At 35.9% G+C, this 21,957-nt stretch overlaps 1 protein-coding gene across 1 annotated transcript in view; it reads right to left on the reverse strand.

Annotated features, from left to right (window-relative positions):
• The window catches only part of ADAM23 (ADAM metallopeptidase domain 23), an 81,088-nt gene that overhangs the window by 49,506 nt on the left and 9,625 nt on the right, over nt 1-21,957 (reverse strand). The window contains exons 2-5 of the mRNA XM_009333013.1: nt 19,220-19,296; nt 5,343-5,406; nt 806-888; nt 24-87 (exon numbers count right to left, since the gene is read on the reverse strand). Of these exons, the coding sequence (XP_009331288.1) occupies nt 24-83 (60 nt within the window). The 5' untranslated portion in view covers nt 84-87; nt 806-888; nt 5,343-5,406; nt 19,220-19,296. The remainder of the gene's footprint in view (nt 1-23; nt 88-805; nt 889-5,342; nt 5,407-19,219; nt 19,297-21,957) is intronic.

The raw sequence follows: 21,957 nt of genomic DNA on the forward strand, positions 1-21,957 counted from the left end.
AAATTAGACAAAAATAAACTTACTTCACTGTGGGTCAGATCCATCGGTTCTATCAAGTACAAATAAGTACTATCTTCAAACATGCCACTAGAACATGGAGAAAAAGAAGCGATACTTAGGATTACATGGCAATTAATTTGACTCCAGGATATGATTTTTGATGAGACAAAACCAAACTTAGGGCTGAAAAAATGATCAATGTTAACATAAATTCCATATATGTTCATTACTACCGCATGTGGCTAAAGCTAAGAATTTTTTTTAAGAGATCAGGCGCATTTTGATGAACCAACACTGAATGTAATGGCAATGTAATGATAAAGTACAAAAAAGAGTAAAAATTTGACCTTGGAAAGAGGAAGTCCTAAGACACACATTAGCATGCAGAATATAATCAACAGCTGAGTTGCACTTAACAGTAATTAATCCTAGTAAGGACTAATTTCTTACAGTTTTTTCCTTGTACAATCTAACAAAAAGATCAATTTTTCTACTGGCTGACAGAATCATACATGAATACTGAGCATGCAAACTGCTGAAGTACAATTCTTGTTTATCCTTTACCATAAGTCATCTGGCGAAATATTTATTTGCACTTACCTTATTCAAAGGTTTCATGAGACAGCATCAAAAGTCTTTAATCCCAATGATACTAAAAAAAATGCTAGCAGTTTGGCATAGCTGGTACTGGCATTTCAAAACATCAAAAATCTTTGGGCCTTCAGCCCCTCACTTATTAAGAGATAATATTCAAGAGTAATAATTAGTTAATAGCCTTGTTTGAAAACTGAGAACATGCACTTACTGAAGTCCATTACAAGTTGAAAGAGCAACTTTGGAATCCTTGATACCTCTGATATATCCATGGTAGTAACAATGCTCTCCACCCTAATAATGTTTAAAAACAAACAAACAAAACCAATCACACACACAAAAAATTACCCTGATTTAAAGTCTGTTGCTTAAAAACAAGGCAAAAAAAGATCTAACACCTTGCATTAGGTAAAATTTAAGAGAAAGCAGTGATTGCTAAAGTAAATACCAATGACTAGCCCTAACATAGATTATTCTTTTGTTGAAGTCACAGCATTCTTGATTTCTTTGCTGTAAATTGATTCTGTAAAAATGTTATGTAATGCAGGTTACATGAGCGTGAATTGTTTCTTGATGCCTTCCAGGTCTGTTAAAATTACAACTGATACAGTGTTCATCAATCACCTGGCACGTATTTGGTTTAGATCTGGATTCCACCAATTCTGTCTCACTAAAAATTTATCAATTAAAATGTTACATCATTAGACTGTAGGTACCAATATCACTAATGATGAATGAGCCAGTAAGTGAATCCAGTTTAGCAACACTACAGTGTACAGTTGCATTTTTACTGTACATATCAAAAGGGTACTAAAAGTCAACTCTTGATTTTAACTGCATAAAATTCCAAATAGATGGAAACCCCAAATTACTCAAATTTTTGTGTTTCTTTAAGGAAGTCAGCAATCATGTTTTAGACAAGGTCCTGCCTTTTATTTAAAAAATAATAACATTTAAATTACTTACAAGTGTGTTTAATTAAATGTTAGAGACTTCAAAAAAACCCCAGAAATTAGGCAAACTACATCCAAAACTGTGATCCAAAACCTCAGTTCTCAAAGGCCCTAATGATATTAAGTAAGGGAGACCCTGCTGAATGCTGCAATGCAAGATTGGACAGTCAACTGATGCAGGGATTAGACTGAATAGAATTAGTGCAAAATGTGCTACCAGATGGGCGTGCAGTGAAGCTCTTGTGTACAGCCTTCTACTTCTCCACAAGAACGTAAGGAAAGTTGCAATATGTATATGTATGGGGGTGAACAGGACAAAGCAGGAGACCAAAATACCACAGAGAATTGTTGCATACTTAAAATCTTAAAGTTCTGATCCAGAAAAGCCTTGCTCAGATGCCAACTAAACTCTAGTGAATGCTATGTGCTTTCCTCTGAATTAAAAGTGCAGGTTCCCTGGACCTGCCTGGTTTTCACCACAGAATGAGCTCAGCTGAGCTCTCCTCTCCTGAAGCAACTAGCTCCTGTCCAAGCTCTCCTTAAAGTGGGCAGAGAACTTCAGGCATGCTCAGAACACACCTAAGAGAATGACAAGATGGATCCTCACAAAATAGAGTTGCAGTGGCTTTCTTTTTATAAGATTGACCATTACATGCCAATGCCCCGCTCTGGCTAATAACTACAGCACTCATCCCAGGTTTCCCAACTGCTGAACAATTTCCCAGGTCACCTTGAGGAGAGTCAACTCACACCTCCCCACCTCCTAAAAGTGTGCTCTATCTCCAAAGCTATTGGCTACTTTGTGTCAGAGCAGCCTACATGAATCAAGCTAAAGCAGTCTCGTTTTGTAGAAAACAAAGATTTATGAAGTGAGAAAGAGGGAGCATGATTCTGTACGCCAGAGGCTAGGAAGCTTCTAGGAGGAGGTCTTAATAGCAGACTACAATATATAAATGATTCAGATGAGAAATTCAGAAATAATTGTTTTGTCAAAGCATCATCTACTCACACGCAAGAATTACTAGTGTTAAAATAATTTTATGAAGATCTTTTTAAATGTCCCTTTTTTTTTTACTTTCTGTAGTTTCACAATTTGTCATTTTTCTCTATATGTTCTCGTTTTCTTCTATGTACTAAATTTGTGTGATTTAATTTCTCCATATAATTGAAGTAGAGTTCTAGTGCACTATCAAGAGTTTTGTATCATTTGACTGTAAATAGCTAAATATGTATAAAAACCTAAAATCTTTAGCATATTTTTAGGATTACATACTATGGGCAGTCACATGGCAAATTATTAAACCTTTTACCTCTATTCTGATACAGAAATTAATTCTATCCTTATTGCTGGACAACAGAATTACTAATCCTTAGAATTCCATAAATCGCTGAAGAATAAATTGATCAGGCTGTTAGAGGCTTATAGAACTACTTATCATGACTAAGGGTAAAATAAACTGGCTTCATAGGAATGTTTCAACTGAGTAAACGAGTATATTTATTTCCTATCAACAGAAACAAAGCATCAAGAGCAACATTAACAGACTGCTCAAGCTATGAATGTTTAGAAAGAAACCAAGAAACATTACTTTGACTTTCTAAAGCATTAATTTTCCCAAAGAAAAAGGACTAGTGAATTTACAAGCTATTAAACACCAGAAATTCTGCTGCTATTTGTCAGTGAAGCTAAAATGAGGAAAACTGAGTTATACTAATTTACCTCATTTAAGTAGCTGGTCTTTAATGTCTATCAACAATAACCCCAGCTAAACTAAAGATAAAAAGTATTCTCAAAAAGTTGTATTAAAAACTCTAAAGCGTGGTTGTCTCTCTAACGCATTGCTTAAAAAACGTACCATTCATCACCAAAATAGTCTTAATTCTGGTGTCATGTGTCATCTGAATTCCAGCAAGCATATTGGACCCATTCCTTCTGCAATTATTATAACTCAAGGAAGTACCAAAAATGTAAATGCTCTTTGTTTAAGCATGCACAGCATTATTTCCATTTTGCATCTTATTTAATGAGTTATTCAGATTCTGAATGAAATTCCTGACAGACTACTGTGCATAATTAAATCAAACTACTACACAGAAAGCAATCACTACATATTTACCCTTCTATCAGTGAGAATGCATAAGCCATGCTTTTTAACAAATAAAGCGTGATTATCTTTCTCACACAAGTAGCTTTTCAAGAATTTTTTTTAAGAGAGAGTCATCCAAGTAAAGAAATTGCTGTTTGTTCTTCAGTGTTTTCACTCTTGTAATAAACTACCCCTCTCTAGAAAGTACAATACTTTTCGTCAAGATCTCACTTCTTTACATCAGGAAACAAACCAATCTTTTACTTACTGAGGTCTAAAAAGGATTATAAGGTACTGCAAAAGACCAGGATACAGTCCTTATTAGATCTCCTACACAAACTGTGTGATTATTTTCTGAACTTATAATAAAGACTTTTGCAGATTAATGTGACCTCAGGAGGTCTATTATTGATTCTAAATAAATCAATTCAGAAAACATCCCCTAGGAAGTTTGGATCAAGTTACTGCGGCATGCAAAGGTAGTCCATTTGCTGAGTCTAAAGTTCTAATATAATTTTCCAGTCAGATTCATGATTCAGCAACCGCAGTGCTCAATGCTAGTGCTGCAGCTGACAATTGCATGAGCTTGTCTAAAAGCCAGAGGGAATTGTTTTCTTGCATCATTTAGCATTTTTGTCTATTCTGCAGAGTACTGAGTCTTAATGAAACAACTTCCTTAGTATGTTACATGAAACTATTTTTCTTCTTCAGTGGAAAAAAACCAACAGTATATTGCAAATAATTATATTGCAATATAATTGTTTAATTTTTCCCTAATATGCGATATATTGTTTTATTTGATATTCTCTGTAACAAAGGCAAAACAATAAACTAGACATCTAATACTTGGACAAACAACAGTCCTGACTTGCTGAAGGCATAAATGCAACTTGAATGCTTGCTTTCTTCCACTCTAAATAGAGATATATTTCACATGTAATAAGCTCACAACAAACATTCCAATATTCATACCAAATATGAAAAAAGTCATTCCCTGAAAATGTAGTTTATAACCTTCCTAGGAACCTACCAGTCCTCATTTTGTTACTACAACAAACAAAAAGACTGATCTGGTTGCCTTAGTCAGGGCTGAACTATCTTGTATAACTTTAATCTCTTTGTCTTTGGATCAATAGACTATGGCACTGAATTCAATTTGGGAGCTAGTTTGACAAATGTAATTAATTGGATGTCAAGCAATATGCTGGTTTTGTAATAACTCCGGAGGTTAAGGTTTCAATTAAGTCTTTCATTTTCTGTTTCACAACTGTATAATTCTTGCAAAGAAAAGTCACTGCAACTGTTTTTGGTTTGTTTGAATGTCTTGCATTACCACTATCCCGTCCCCTTGCACTTTGTGCTAAGGACATGTAAATAATTAATGAAGACTATACTGATGGTGACTTCGCCCCCTCTACCCCCTACATTCTACAAGATGTAATTGTTCTGGCAGTATCTGAATCATCTTCACCACTACCACCTACCACTGCCTACCCCAACACACAGCTTTCCTTTTTTGTACAATTCTTCTTGTATTACTGAGGTATCCTTACAAGATGAGATCACAGTTACCTTGTATGTGTGGAAAAAGGCTTCTGATGTTTTTAAGTCTTGCAAAGCTTTTTTTCTTTTTTTTTTTTTTTTTTAACATTTTATTGGCGTTGTTCCCTCAGAAAGACCATTCTGACACATTTTAAGAGCACAATACCTTAGAAAACTTCTGTTTTCCATCTTCATAGTGAATCTCCACATAATTGGAAGATAACAAGTCACTGTAAAAGAAAGCATAAATCAAGATGAGAAAAATCTGATTATTCTTTCTACTGCTATGGGTGGGTTTGGAGGTTTTTGTTGGAATTTTCAAACCATTTTTTCTTTCCTTGTAAATTAGTTTAAAAAAAATCAAGCAGCTTGTGTCCAGTAAATGGTTTGCTGGTGCACTGAAAGTCAAGAGTGTGTTACAGAAGGGGAAATTTCATTCTGCAATCTAATCCCCTGTATTTTAGCTTTACAATTAGATTATTGGCCTTATAAATATGCAAAAAAAATATCCCATGGCTTTAGAACTTCGTTTGCTGCCAGTAACTGGTACTGACAAAACATATGTTTAGTTCATTATTGTTTTCAAGTAAGTTTTATATTTTATCTAAAAGTTAAACAGAGTATATGTAAGGCTTAACAAATATATACACCATTGTTATGAAGACAAGAGTGTATACTTTACCTGTACTTTACTTTCACAACTGCAAATACTCAATTTTTTCCAAAAACAGTAATGTTCTTAAAAAAAGAAAAAAAACACAAAAAAGAAAACCCCATACTATCCCTTTTCTTCCTTTCACTTTTTCTTCTCAGATTCTTTTCTCACTTATTTTTTTTCCTAACTCTGGCAAGACAAATTTCTGAAGCATAAAAATTCCCCATACTGTATAATTTACAGTTCAAATTTCTTTTTTAAATAAGATTAGCTAGCCTGTACATATCCTGGGATAACTTCAATGCCCCATTCACCTCTCACCCCATTATAATCAGGGTTGCAGCCCAGCAGCCCAGGGAGAGAAAAGCAGTTAAATATGTTAACTGGCTCCATTATATATGCAAAATAAGCATTTTACTTAATGTGATCCAGAATTCTCAGCATTTTTCAAGCCTCTAAGAGCCTGTACCCTTCCAAAGGGGGGGGGGGGATATCATTAAAGGGTCTGATAGTGGTACATACATCAAAACAAAAATATTGTTGCTATGAATAAAAAATACTATCATTATGGAAGCCTGGTCTGACAAAATAGCTCTGATGGGAATTCCAACTAAGAACAACTTAGGATAATGGGTATCTCTAACTCAGATTAGGCTATTAGCAATCCTGATAACACTTCAACTCTGAGACTACTGGCTCATAAAATTAATTCTTCATGCTACATTTATCAGGCTCTACACTTATCAGAGAAGATCCTGCAGAAGTCAGTTACCAGTGGCCCTCTTAAAAGTCCTTTTTCATGGAACGGAGAGACCACATTATGGGCACTCCACGCCTGCAAAACCAACAATAATAGCCATGAATAATTACTGAAGTCTCATAATTTGTCTTAACCTTCATTTTGATAGCAATATTTAATAGATATATTTTTAAAGTACAGATTTAAAAATAAATTCAGTTGCATAAAATCATTTTAATTTTCTCTATGTGTATCATAGTAAGCTATAAATTTTCTGCAAAAGAACACAAATGCTTTATAAATAGTGTAACCGCTCGACTACAATGCAAGCATTCACTTCTTCGATGTGGCAAGGTTTGAAACTTCTAAAGAGGATTACATATACAAAGCAATTAAACTTTAGAGTGTTGATAATGTCCTGTCCTCCTCTGTATTTTTCATACTTATTATGAAGCATAAGGACTGCCATCCTCAGTACTTAATGGGATGGTATAGACAAGGCTAGAGGTAACTGACACAAGTAGGAAAATGAAAAATTCTGATTGGATATAAGTTAAAAAAAATCACTGAGGATGGTTAATCACTAGAACTATGCTCAACTTGAAAGGGCCTTGACCAGATTCCAATTTTTACAGACACTTCTGCTTGAATTCACAGAGACCGCTTGGTTTCCTCAAACCAATTCCAGGATCAGCATTTATCTACCTGTTTCCAAATCAAGCTCACACTCTCATATCTCCTTTTTTGGCCTCTTCTAGTAACCAAACATAACTGATCTCAGAACTGCTTTCAGTGCTTTTGGCATCTCGTAAGACTTGCAGTAGGTGATTTCCCACTGTGTCTACTGACTCACAACTAACTGTAGTTTAATTACAGCATTTGTCTCTTAGATTTATCCCATTTCAGGTGACATAAGAGCTGCTCAAAATTTCTTTAGTCCACCCTTTACAGAATCTTTCCAGAGTTCAGTGCCCTTTTCTTGGATTTTGGTTGAACTTCTATTGTAACCCGGTTGTTTCCTTCATCTGCCAACCTTTTCCATTCTTTAGCTTCTCATTACTTCCAACTGCAAAGGGATTTCTGATTCAGGTAGTAAATACAGTGTCCCACACGATAGGATATCTAACATGACATGCTTGTGATGGAATACTCCTGTATATATGTTACAAGTATAAAGCAAGGATGCAGCAGACAGCGGCTTTTCCAGCAGACTCTACACTTTTCTCATCATTGACTTTCCAACGCTACTGTCCTGTGGGATCTGCTGGATACAAAGCACATCAATGAAATTCTCCATACTGAACAAATTCCCCTCAAAGAAAATTGAGGTCTACTATTCATGATATACTTCCCAAATGCCATATTGTAAACAAAAATGCGCCTTTAATTTGTGAACCACCCTTTTGCCACATGTAACACAGTATCTACCACGTAGAAGTTGGAGTAGAAAATCTATTATAAGGCTATTGTCTTTCACAAACCCATTCTCATGCTACACTAGCACAGGGTATTTAACGCTAGTTTCTGATCATTATGTTCTTAAGCTTGTCACACATAACCACCAACATACTGCAAGAACATTTTTCTCTTAACATTTCCCACAGGGCAGCACAAATTTTGAACTTTCCACTGAAAAAAAAAAAAAAAAAATCAGTCAGCTTCTCCTTAAACTGTATGCCTCTACCTTGGTAGGTACCTGATTTTTACCAGGTACCTTGTATCACTTATTCTTATTTCAAGTATCTGTCTACACTAGCAAACATCCTAAAGAACACCCTACCTCCAATAATCCAGAAATCCCTCAATGTATACTGCTAATCTGAGACAACCATGATCTTATTCAGGGGAAGAGAGGGGAACGGGAGTGGGACAGTATGTTTGCAGGCATTTTCCAACATGGCTCTGCTAGTACATACAACCAGTCGCTTCTATAATAAAGCTAATCTCAGTCCTGTTCTCTATATTCATAGCAAAATCAGTACAAACACATCCATAACTATGCTTATAAATGGTTAGTATTGAAATGTGATATTGCAGAGAGTAGTCTAGGACTGAAAAATTCAGCAAAATTGTTCTACTACTGCCGCAAAGAAAAAGACAGAATTTGGGTAAGGGAGTTTGTTCTATATTTTGCTAAAGCTCCAGGAATAACAACAGCTGTAAAAATAAGCTTAAAACTGCTACTGCAGATTTTCCCTACCAAAACTTTTACCTGTTATTAATGCTGACAAATCTGACAAAAGACAGGAGAAATTATTTAAGGAAAAAAAAAAAATGAACACTTAACCAAAATAACTTTCAAACACTTTTTCCAACATGAAAGACAGATACACAGAAGAGCACTGTAATTTCACCAGTAGGTGTGATGGGATCCTTTATGCAAGTGGCATCAAAAAGAAAGGCCTGGAATACACTGATTAAGAGCTCATGTAAAAGTACAAGTGGCTGAGGAATGAGATACAGAACTCACGCATAAAGTAGGGGTCTCCACAACACAAAATAACTCTTCTTCCTTCATTATCATTTACAGAATGCCTAAATTTACCTCTGGAAGGCAGCCTTGAATTTTAGAAAATACATTTGTGTTTCATCTACGCTGGACTGTGTTTTATCACCTTTCAGTTGACCCATTCACATTTTGATTGCGCAGAAATGCATCCAGTACAGCAAATTTGTTTTTCAATATTATGAGCACCAGAAACAGTGCAAGCTTTAATTGAAACAATTGCGTAAGTCATGATCACATCAGACAAAAGCATATTTAGGTTAGTGACACATTAGTATGATGCCTTACAATGAACACATCAAATTGCAACATGCTGAATGAACTCATGAAAAAAAAAATTTAGTCTGGTGTGTCCTTTTCTATAGTTCCTCCCATCCTGCCTTGTTTGTCTTAGGTAATTGTTTTTATTAAGCTGTCCTGCATCACCAGCTCTTCTCTCCGAGTTACATTGAGAGATGCAAAATAAGCAGGAAAGGGATACGCCATTCCCAGTAGTTGCTGCCTTTGAAGACACAGGCCAGCTGTTAAAGCAAGCAGCAGATGCTTTCTGAAGAACTCACATCCACTTCCCTGGCACATATTTCACTGCTGCTGTTTTCATTAGCAGGAGAGCTGCAGTGTGAAGAGTGGCTTACCTCAGCTGGTATCTAACTATCCTGATGAAAAGAATTGATTTGGGTGGGTAAAGGCTATAACTAAAAGATATCTCATACACAAGTAACAAAGTTAGCTTCCAGGAACCTGCGGAAAATCAGATTACAGCTTAATTATCTTTCTTGCATACTTCTTAAATTATCTTTATACTAACCTACCACCAAGCAATAATATTTTTTTTTAAGTGTTCTGAAATGATTCAAGCTCAGTACCAGTGTCTGAGCGACCTAGTTTAGCTGAATTACTTAACAGAACACCCATCAGATGTTTTTGTCCATTTGACAGATATAGTTTACTAGCACATAAAGATGTGAAAAACAAATTGAGACCTTGCTACGGCATTTTGTTAGATCACCAAGACAATATCATCTAATGAAATGGCCATCTATAGCCTTGTTTCTATTACCAGTTTCAATTATATCCACAAGCTTTGTGGAATCGACTGTTCTTATAGGAATTTATTATTAAGTTTCTAGTATGTATTTACAGTAGTCTTTACTTGGCTGTTGTCTTTGAAGCTGCTCTGACAAGAATGTCTCCAAGGAACTAATATACTGCAAATATTCATTGTTATTTTTTAAAACACAGCAAGGGTTTCACTACTTCTTCTTATATTACCTTGAAGGAGCTTAAAAATCAAAACATAATACTGTGGATCAAGCATCTGTGTTTACAAGCAATTAAAAGAAACAACTGATGATGTAGGTGTATAGGTTAACTTTTTTATAACTATGGAATCAAAGAAAGTCCCCACTCACTTCTGCTATTAATACCATATTGATTCTATAACAGTAAACAGTACACTTATTTAAAAATCACTTCTTGCATGGTCTTGCTCTTATTGTTTGTTTTTGTTTGGCTTGTCTTTCAGGTAGAAAAAAGGATGACCTGACAAGAAATCTATTAAACTGAAATTACCTAAGTGATATTTTAGGTATTTTTTAAGAGGTCCTCAAATGGGGAAAGATCTCCAAAAAAGACTGACAGGAAAACATATTCTGAAGTTGTATAGAACGGTGCAGAAAATGCTCCAGATTCTTTTCTGGATCAGTCTGCCTTCCTCAGTGCAAGAAGCCCTGAGTCAGTTCAAGGGAGTTCAGACAACAAATTCTTCATGATCCTTTCTCTAGTTATGTCCTGAAGCCCTCCATCTGGGAATGGAGCATGCTATATTTTAATGGCTACAACCATTTTGAAAGTAGGAGCTTGAAGAGTTCTTCAGGATATTAAGAACAGTATGTTGCTCAGTTTCTGCCATGCTTTCCTTTATCATAGCACTGAAGATGATACCACTTTAAAAAGTGCTATGTAAAAGGATATGAAGAAATGAACGGCTAGTCTATATTACAGAAGAGTACTGTGTCATGCAAAGTACCTCAATGTAATTTGCTATGACAGAACTTTCCTAGAAGAGCAATTGACAAAATAAAGATTTCATTTAAACAACTGTTCAAGTTCATTCAATACTGCATTTTAATTGATCCCTTTCTTCCATCACCAGCTTGGAAAACAGGTAGTTTTGAATTACCAATAAGAATTTTATTAACCTGTAGTGTAAGGTTGAGAGCTGCCATCTGTCTTGCCAGAATGGTCTCATTCAATGGTAACTGTATTTGCCAAAGCTTCCTTCATTTAAAGCAAGCTTTTTTATATACAAAAGGAACTTGGGTTCCTTCTCCTCTTAAAGAATTCACTGAATGCTCCACATGTTCTGATACTTTGTGTCTAATGGTAACAGTCCAATTTAAACCAACTCTTACTATGAAGGAAAAATCCAACCAGATGTGGGTGCGGGGTTTTTTTTTATTATTTTATTTCTAACCCTGAAACTAGTGAAATAAATTTATTTATATTTGTAGAGAGCTGACTTGACCACCATCAGATTAGATTAATGACTATAGCAGAATCAGAGAAACATTTTGGTACTCCAGCAAACTAAAAGTTTATTTTGGTTCCCTTAATCCATGCTTCCATGTTGAACTATATTGCACAACTGTAGCTCTGTCATTCAATCAAGTTAAACTCAGTAACACAGGCTCTTAGGATCTAGTTTGATGATTAATCATATGTCAAGCATACACAGGCTTTATACTAGCTCCAAATGCAAAGATTTCAGCCTGACTGTAACAGAATCTGAGATCCCAGTAATTCACTTCAGCATAAAGATCTCACTAGTGACAAGACTGGACCACCTCAGAAACAGACTGAAAAATCTACTAGATTAGAAAGATAACAGTTCTTCACCACTGCCACGTTACAGTGGTTACACATGTGAGCAAGGAGTAAGAACATAACCTAAGAAAGGATACATCAAGTCAGACAACTGCTTAGTATGTTGTTTGACAGCAAATACACACATGCAGCAATTTTTCAGGGAGTTTTCTCAGCACCCAGTGGTCTGCAACACTAGGATTTCATAAACCAGTGTTAGTATAATTTTTTTCAATGGCCCCTAATAAATTTCTTCAAGTTCTTCCAATCCTTTAACTCCTGTAAATAGTTTAATATGCGGAATATCCTGTGACAAGAAGATTTGCATTTTAATTTTTTTTGTGAGAAGCACCTCCTTCTGTATTTGATACCTATAGTTGTTATATGGGAGGGGGCAATAAACATCCTCATCCTGCCACTCAGAATTTTATAGCATTGTCTTGTTGCCCCAGATGTGTATTTGCCTTGCCCTGAGCTTGTTGACCCTAACAATCCACCAAACCAATGGCTGTGGTCGCATCTCAGCTGACAGGCATTCAAAACCCTGTTCAGAAGGGTGTGAGACCCACATTTAATTAAATCCAGGATCAGAAGTGCACAGAATAAAGTCTTTTCACTCCACAAGCAAGTGGTCTGACAAGAGGGCTAACATTCACAACACCAATGTCTGCATTTTAAAAGACAAACAGGTATTTTTGTCAAACCTCTCAGGTTTTTGGGTTTGGGGGTTTTTGTGGGGGTTTTTTTGTGGGTTTTTGGGGTTTTTTTTGTTGTTGTTTGGGTTTGTTTGTTTGTTTTTTTTAACAAATTCTTTAAGATGCCTCTTCCCAAAGGCTCTCAGATCCCATGCAGGAACATACATCCCAAGAGCTCTTACATCAGCACAAAAAAAAAAAAAAGAAGAAAAAAGTGGAATTTCAAACAAATTAGCCTATGCTGAGTTTCTTATAGTCCTGTTAAATTAAGCTCTGCTGCCAATGATTTTATTGATAGCCATTCTATGGAGCACAACTCTACTTGCACATTGCACAGCAGGCATAGGGACATTACTTAGTTACTACAGGGGAATCCAAAACTTGAGTGCTTGAAAGTCAGGGACTGCAACATTAATTTCTATGGCTACAGTTATACGTTCTCCTCTGTAGAACTTATATAGAAACAGACACACATACACACTTCTTATTTTCTAAATATTTCCTAAAGAGAATAGGATGAGATGAAGAAAGATAAGATCAAAAAAGAAGAAAAAAATATTAAAAGGACTGATCTGGAAAGTTCTAGGCGGAATGAAAGTAGTAGATGACATGGAGCTAGAAATACTGCTGAGAAATATTTGAGACATTGAGCTAAGAGTGCATGCCCTTGGTCAATGGCAGGATTGGTGCTGCCTCCTACTGTACTCCTGGAAGAGTGAATGAGTAAAACACTAGACAGTGCACATTAGTGAACATACAAATGTGCATGCATACAAAATATTATAAAATACACATTTTTATCATAACCTTAGTGACAGGATGGAAAAGAGTACCTGAAGAGAATTGTACTAAACACTTAATTACAGAAACAAAATACTAAGAGAAGACAGAATAACTGAAACACTGCTTATAATTAATGCTTCTAATTTACAGCTCAACACAGTAATTGAGAAGGAAGCTTCTTCACACCATCAGGTTTTTATAATTTTTAAAAATGACAAAAGAAAGCTTTTTTCACACATTAATATGTCTTGAAAAATATGGAGAGGTTTTAGTATCTGCCTCTAAGTCTTTTTGCATGCGAAATGCCTGCTGAAGAGTTCTGGGGGTGGCAAATGAGGCAGTAGAGCTCTGTTATCTACAGCTGAGACACCCAACACCACACTTACAGGAGTACACACACATTGTTGTAAAATCCTGAGTTCTTTGCATCTCATCTGTAACAAATTTTAAAAAGCAGACTAGAGTTAAACTTGCCACAGTAATATTATATTAAATTGCCATTATATATATTAAATTGCCATAATATATATTAAATTGCCATTTAATTTACAGCTTGTGTATCTTATAGGATCCATTTAATACCCTAAATGTTTAAGCTTTTATTTTAAAAAATGTTACAAATATTTGAAGTTTCCTTCTCGAAAACTGTGACTAGTTTTCCCATTTCCATTATAAAAGAATTTTGAGAAAAAACAAGAGTCAAATAGATTCTCAAATAATCCAGTTACTGCCCTACTGGTTTTTTAAACAATGTTAACAGTCTGGGACTCCTGGTAACTTCCTCTGGGACTATTCTCAAGTTAAATTCAGACCTACAGAAACATACACCACAAAGACTACACAACAATTATAAGCTTTAAACTGATGGATAAAATTGGCATGAACTGAAGCCCCACCACCACATTTGACTGTAACATGACTTAAATATTTGAGACATTAAAATATGATGACTTTTGTGAGCGATCAGTCTCTTATATGAAGTGCAGCATTACAGCCAACATATTACAGTCAAAGATACCACATGTTTTTCATATGATCTCTTAACTGAAAAGAAAATCCATTTTCCTGGAAAGGTGGGCTTCTACAGGGAAAAGAAAGAAAAGCTGAAAAATACAGGCTGCTTTTTGCTGATTTTTTGTCCCTGTCCCCCAAAATCCTAAATTTTGAGGGAAGTTTTCGGTAGAAAGGGAGAGAAGTTTTTGTATTTGGTTTTTACCTTCTGTTTCTGTCCAGCTCAGGTACCTAATTCCCCATTCCTTGTATGTACCCCAGCCACCACAATCTCAGTGGGAGAAGGCTCTAGCATGGCCCCAGCCCCCAGTGCTGGAGGAGACTCCTTCATTTAGAGACTGGTGCTAGACCATCAGCTGAAAACTGCCAGACAATATAGCCAACTTCCCTCATCACTAAAAAAACAGCAAGTAGACATTTTTAACTCACTGCTTTTGGTAGTATTGCTCTCTAATGTGTTTTAGTACTACACCAGAACATAGACTACTAGCTTTAAACAGGACATTAGAGTTACCTGCAGAAACACTTGTCCTTCAACAGAAGAGCAGCAACTTAAAGACCTTTTACATGTTGGTGGAAAAGAGATCATTAAGAGTAATGTGTTAGCATCTCACAGACATTTGTTTATGCAAATAAGAAATTGTTCAGATATACTAAAATCATTGATTACTCAAATACATTGTTACAACAAATGAATTTACAGTATTGTTTGAGGACAAAAATATGAATTTACTGAAATTAATGAACACTTTTGAAGGCTTTTTATATAAATTGGGTTTTAAGACAACGCTACATATTACTTGTTGCATAGGGAATTTATTGAGTTTGGGCAGACAATCATAGCTGAATTATAAAAAGTCTAACTTTTCAAATGGGATTAATAGTTACCCCACTAGTACCCTATAATCTTTCATTTTTGTACTAAGACCATTAACTAAAGACATTATTTAATCCATTAGATTAGAAAAAGTATTACTTTTTGCATCAAATTATTTCCATAATCCACATATCTGCAATTATTCTGCATTGTCATAAATGACATCACACTGACAGCCTGAAATTGGTCAAACATTTAAGTGTAACAAGGGGCAAGATGTCTGAAACTTCAAAGTAGCCCACGTTGTTAGAGTTCAAAACTAATCTTTTTTCCCCAAGTTTTCTCATCAGAAAAAGCTGCCAACAATGACCTTTAGGATAACAAATTATATTTCATCTGTTAACACCTGTAGGCCTTGTGCAACTGAAAGTTGGTTACCCAAACTCCATATAAATCTTACATTTGAATTGTCTCTGCACACTGGATTCAAGAGGTTTGATAGGCTTATATTTCCTTTAAGCTGTTTGTGCCATTGCACTATAGCAAGATAGAAAACATCAAGTAAAAATTTGTATTAACATGCTCCAGAAACTTTCAGATTGCCGCCTGTTCTTACAAAATCTTGACAGTTATTAATGCAAGTGAATATCCAATTTTCTTCACCTCCTGGTTATACTACTTGCTGTGAAAAAAAAAGAGAAGCTGGAACATAGAAGGTAGGCAACTGCACAGATTCCAACAGAGGTAAAAAAACCTTAGAACTAGAACCTGTTTGTAGGCAACAATCATCCTCTGATTTTAGCTTTATATACTCAAAGAACTTTCCTAAAAAAGGCAGGGACAAAACCAGAATACACAGAATACACACACAGAGTAGGTGACATTAACTCACCTTAGAGTAACTGATACAAATGTATATTCAACATATTCAAGGGTATTCCAGATTTTGAATATGTATTCCACACGCGACTGAATTATTTTGGCCAACAGCACACAACAGCTCAAGTCTGTGGCGCTGCTGTTGTTCTGCTTTTCCTTCTGACTAGACATTAGTAATACCAGTATGCCAACTAAAACTCATTGTAATCCAACATAGTAGCAAAAGGCAGCATTTTGGTGAACACATAAATGTAACCGAGCTACAAGAATGGGTCTTTTCCAAATCATTGTCTATGGGCATTTACAATTTATGCTGTTAAAAGTTTTATGACTTATGGTTTTAGAGTCTTATGTCAGGTCAAAAAGTAGGACAGGTTTTTGAAGTCATTATTTTCTGGAGCAGAACCAGATACAGAGTTAAATGTTTATGAGTCAAAAACCACTTAGGAAGCTAGGAGAAGACCTAATGTATAAAGAGGCAAATGGCAGGGATATCAGTAAGGCACCTGAACACCCTGCACCTTACATATAGCCAGTAATAAAATTCTTGATACCCCAACAGCAGAACTTCTTCGCCTAAGGTACACAGCAAGTGATCTCCCTCTCTCTCTTTGAAGTGAAAGACATTGCATTTCTTGATTGCTGATAAAGCAACCACAGTTGGAAAAAATATGTACATTTACTTTCTTTACGGACCATTATTTGTTATAAATAAGCAAGGACAAACAGCAGGGCTGGACAACGAGTAACACTGCAAGGATATGGGGAATGTAAGGCTATTGGGTTTGTGATGGTATTTGGTTAACAGCCACCCAGCATAAGAGACTAGGACAGGTAAAGCAACCAACACCCAGACGCACAAACCCTAATGAACAGGAGATAAGAGTTCTGGTCTTTGTTATTATCTCTGTTGGGTCACTGCCTGATGGGCCATGGAAGGAGCCACTCAGGCATGGCCTTGAAGAGGTTCAACCAGAACTTTAGAACAGATAAGAAGTGGTAAACAATGTCATCATGGGTCTCCTGGGAAAGAACAAACTTATTACAGGATGTCTGCAGCAGCTTGTGGAAATGTGCAAACATTTTTATGGGATGTTCAGGGGAAGCACCAAAGGTAGGGAAGGTGAATCAGGATGGAACAAGTGGGGGAAAATGGAGAGAAAGTGGCATAGAAAGGAGTCATTAGTGTAAACTGCAAGTCAGTAGGTTTGTTTGGCCCAGCCCTGCACCTGATCACTGCAGTCTGTCCTATGTTTTTATTGAGTCCTACTTGTAATATTTTCTGTGTGACTTTGCTCTCTATTCTGCATAGGTGTGATGTGCAAGCAAATTTCAGAGACAGTCAACAACTATGAGGAGACCTGTATCTGGAAAGACCTAAGGTCTAAACCAGTGACCAAGTAAGAGACCACAGGCCTAGACTTGAATATCTGATGAACTTAAAACCTGTGTTAACATTTGAGTCCGTGAATGTGGGCATGCTTGTGAACCAGGAGAGGGCTAGTGTGCATGCTTCACTAGCAAGCTTCCAATTCCCATCAGCTGGAGAAGAACTTGATCAGGCTGTTTGTACTCCTGTTCACCTGAGTGCTGTTTGCATTTATATGTGGTGCCAGTAAAGGCAATGTTTTTTCTCTGTGACAGTCTGTGCAACCAGCCATATCCTATATATGCCATCTTGGGAATGCGTGCTCAGTCTTGCTACTGGCTGGACGTGCAAACAGGAACAGCGGCAAGCAGACTAAGAGGAGAAATTCCCTGTAGCTTAGAGGCCACTAGATATAGGTTCCCTTCACAAATATGTCATGATTACCCCACTGGAATTACTCTGCATGGGTCCAACTCCGACTCTCATACAACACCAGTCTTGCACTACACTATAGTTCTTCCAGAGGCTAGAGAACACCCAGTTATCTTCAAGCCTTCTTTCTCCTTCCATTCTGTGTGCCATTCCCTGCCTTCATACTAACTCATCTTTTGCCAGCCACTCAAGACTTTGTGTCACATTTCAAAAGATGGAACCGCAAGAGCAACCAAACTTCAAAATCATGCATGGATGAAGGAAAATGTTTCCAGTTCACCTTTACAGCAAAACATCTGATAACTAGTAGCCAAGCAGCAAAATACGTCAATATAACCGTTCAGCAAATTTAATAAAGCCACAGCTTGCTGCTTTGAAAAGCTATTAGATTTAATAAGCTTGCATTTTTCTCCCTAACAAGACTTTCATTACATGACAGTTAAGACCAAAATATGGGCCTCAAGACCAGAGGAACACTTTTTTTTTTAAACCAGTATGCAACTGTTCCTGTAAATTTGTTTCTCCTTTAAGTGTGCTGAAAGGCTCAAGGGCAGCAGAAGGGGCAAATGCACTTTTAAGCAATATCATAGATAATTTTGCCTGTCCAATATTTAGTACTGTTTTATACTTCTACCTTATTCTTAAACTTTCTCAGTGTAAACTTTCAGTGGCAAAAAAGCCTTCATTACAATTTTTTAGAAAAACACATAGTTCCATACCTTCAGCTGGGGATATAAATAGATGTGATACAAACAACTAAACCGTTGTTGTCAGATCTTCTAGACCTAATGCTTATGTAAAATTGTCTATTCTACTGGTAAACAGCCTCTAGCTGCACCTTTCAGTACAGCCAAGCCATTAGGATTCCCACCTCATTAGGAACTTCATGATTATAGTGACAATAGCGTGTTTTCCAGATCATTAAAGATGAGCCATTCATACAAGTATTTACAATATTCCTACACACTGACTTGAGCAGCCAAAATAACATCTGCATGACAGTTCATCAATAAGTAAAAAAATGCACAAGAAAATCCACACCTTTCAAGCACTACTGGTACTGGAATCTCTCTATTTATCATCATTTATTTTATCATGAATGATGAAATTTTAAAGGTATGTATGTTATGGGCGTCAGCAAAGGTAACAGTTACCTTGCTTAAAAAAGGCTAAATGTTATTTTGTATTAATAAACTTGGATAACAGCATATTTCTTCACGTGCCCTGACCTTGTACCGTAAGTTAAAGACAATAAGAACAGGGAAGAAAGAAACCTCAAATTGTGCACTTACTTATTCAATGTGAGGTCAAGGATGAATTTGGAGCCAAAGGCCTCAATCTGGAAACTTGCCTGGGCCAGATGTACAGCCTGTAAACATGAACACACAGGAGTACTATACAGTATTGCAGAACATTTAAAGTTGTCAAAAGAATCACTGAGCTTTATATGCAACAAATACGTGACAAACACCTGTGAAAAACAAAATTATGGAAAACACGCTTATTTTCATGAATCTCACAGGCATATGAAAAGCTTTGCCCTTGTACCAAGTTCTGATTCAAAAGGATTTGCCTTTTTAGAGGGTAAAGGAAGAGAGAGAAGCAAATGGTACCTGAAAAGCATGCTTTCAAATACACACTCATTCCTCACAAAAACAAGCAAAAAAAAAAAAGAAAAAAGAAGATTCACATAAATGTCTATATTTTGCCATAACCAGATGGCTATGTTACAAAAGCTAAGTAATGTAGTATACTGTTCTTTTAATTATGTTACTGTGTTCATTCACTTTAAAAGGCCTGAAATAATTAAAGCATTTGTAATACATGCCTTCAAATAAGAAAATCATGGCAAGGCCTGTATTACATGTTATGAAAGACTCCTTCAAAGTAATCCCTTCACAATTAAACGCTTTGTACTTGGCATTGTAGCCAAACCAGTGTACAGAAGACTGATGCTGCTCAACATACAACAACAAAAAAACATTAGCTTGTCTTGCATAGGGAGTTAACTTTGTCAGATATATAAGTTGTATTCTTTATTCTTTTCTATACTGTTGTAACTGAAGCCAAAGACATTTAAAACATGCTCATCTGTTTTCTAGAAAAATAAGGAGAAGAGATGATCCAAGAATTTCTTTTTGTGAAGATGCTGTTCCAGCAGGGTGGAAGAGATTAGATCTGAATTTCATAGAACTTCTTCCCTGATGACGTTCTAATCCAATCATGCTTACTTATACACTAATTTGATACAGCATTAATAATTACATAAAGTTGGAATATTATGACTGAGCCCTTTAATCAAAAGACAAAAATTTTTTATTAAACACCACAATGAATCTTCAGGTATGTCACGAACATTATATAAAGTTCTAGCTAGTTTACAGTATAACTTAAAAAATATGAAGGCTAGCTTTTACAGCCCACAAGGCCTACAATTTTGTTCTCTGTGGGAAAATTTTCCACAAAGGATAAATTCTTCATGTTCCTCTTCCATTCTTGTACTACACAGAGCAGCACTGATTTTCATCTTGTTTCTCAGCAAAGGTATCCATCATCTTTCACAAAACCCTTCAATATAATTTTAAAAAACTATTTCTAAAAGTTATAGTTACTAAAATCAGCTGTGGTGTTTCCTGTGTTTATCATTCTTTGCCCCCAGAATTATCATTTCCCTTTCAACAGGGTCACAGAGCTTTGTTGTCAAGCTCCTTTAAAAAAAGCATGTAGTTTAAAATATTTTAAAGATCTTTAATATCATTAAACAATCTCTTACTTAAAGCCTGTTTTTTGTTTATTAAAAAATACAATGACTTTAAACAAGAATTTTAAAAATAATATTGCTAGATGATATCTGAAATAGTGTGGAAGCAAACCAGTATCAAGCTTTCTCTGCTACATTTATTGGTAAATAAATATTAACAGTTATCTCACCAGTTCCCCAATTGTCTGAGATAACACTGGCCTGGCAAACTGACTTTACAGCTGCTCTAAATGACCAGAGTGAAACAGTTTAAGTATAAAGACAAACAGGTGACTTCATGGAGAGAATTTCCATCAAGAGAGAATCTGTAAGGATGAAACCTAGCATATATATTAAAAAAAAAAGCATAGAATCTCAGTTTAAATGCATGCCTAGTAGGAGAGGCTTTTCAGCCCCTGCTCCACTTTTTTGCACCATGAAACCAAGGAACAAGTGTCACAAGGAGCTTTTCAAGCACCTGTTTGTGACAAAAATCTCATTATGTTTTCAACATGCACATGCATTAATTTAATTAAAAAGCATGAAAATTTGTTGCAGGAAAAGGGTGGCAGTTAGTTCTGTCCCATGAAGATTCCACTTAGAGTTACAGGAGCTACTGCGTTGAGTCTCCTTCACATGTAACATTTACCTAAAATTACATGTCTTCATATATATGCCACAAACAAGACTTCAATATTAACTATCTGGAAGCTTTAAAAGAACATGTACTATTCCACTAAGATCATTCTGAAACATGAGAAATGAGAACTACAGAATTTCTTAAAGTACCTAGTTTTTATTATGTTTTATATGTATATATCAGTTTGGAAGTTTTTCAAAATATCTCCTGCTCAATGATAAACATGGTAATTTTGAGTATGTTGCATTTTTACATACAAACCATGAAGATTGAGTCTTTCCTTTAAGATAAGGTTATCATTTACAGATCTATGACATAACATTTCTGACACACGTAACACGGCAAAAAGTGACTGCCCAATCAGGATTTACTCAGTGTAGTATATCATTAATGATGTTTATAAGTCATTTTAGAAACAATACTGTCAGTGATCCCAAATGCTACACTTAGCCAAGTCGAGCAAAAAAGTAACATCAAAAGTGACTACTTTTTCCAGGGTTAGCTTAGAAATAAAAATCACAGAATCATAGAATCATAGAATAGTCCGGGTTGGAAGGGACCTCTAAAGGTCATCTAGTCCAACCCCTCTGTAATAAGCAGGGACATCTTCAACTAGATCAGGTTGCTCAGAGCCCCGTCCAACCTGACCT

The sequence above is a fragment of the Pygoscelis adeliae genome, unplaced genomic scaffold (assembly GCF_000699105.1).
Source record: "Pygoscelis adeliae isolate BGI_AS28 unplaced genomic scaffold, ASM69910v1 Scaffold160, whole genome shotgun sequence".
In the NCBI taxonomy this organism is placed as follows: Eukaryota; Metazoa; Chordata; class Aves; order Sphenisciformes; family Spheniscidae; genus Pygoscelis; species Pygoscelis adeliae.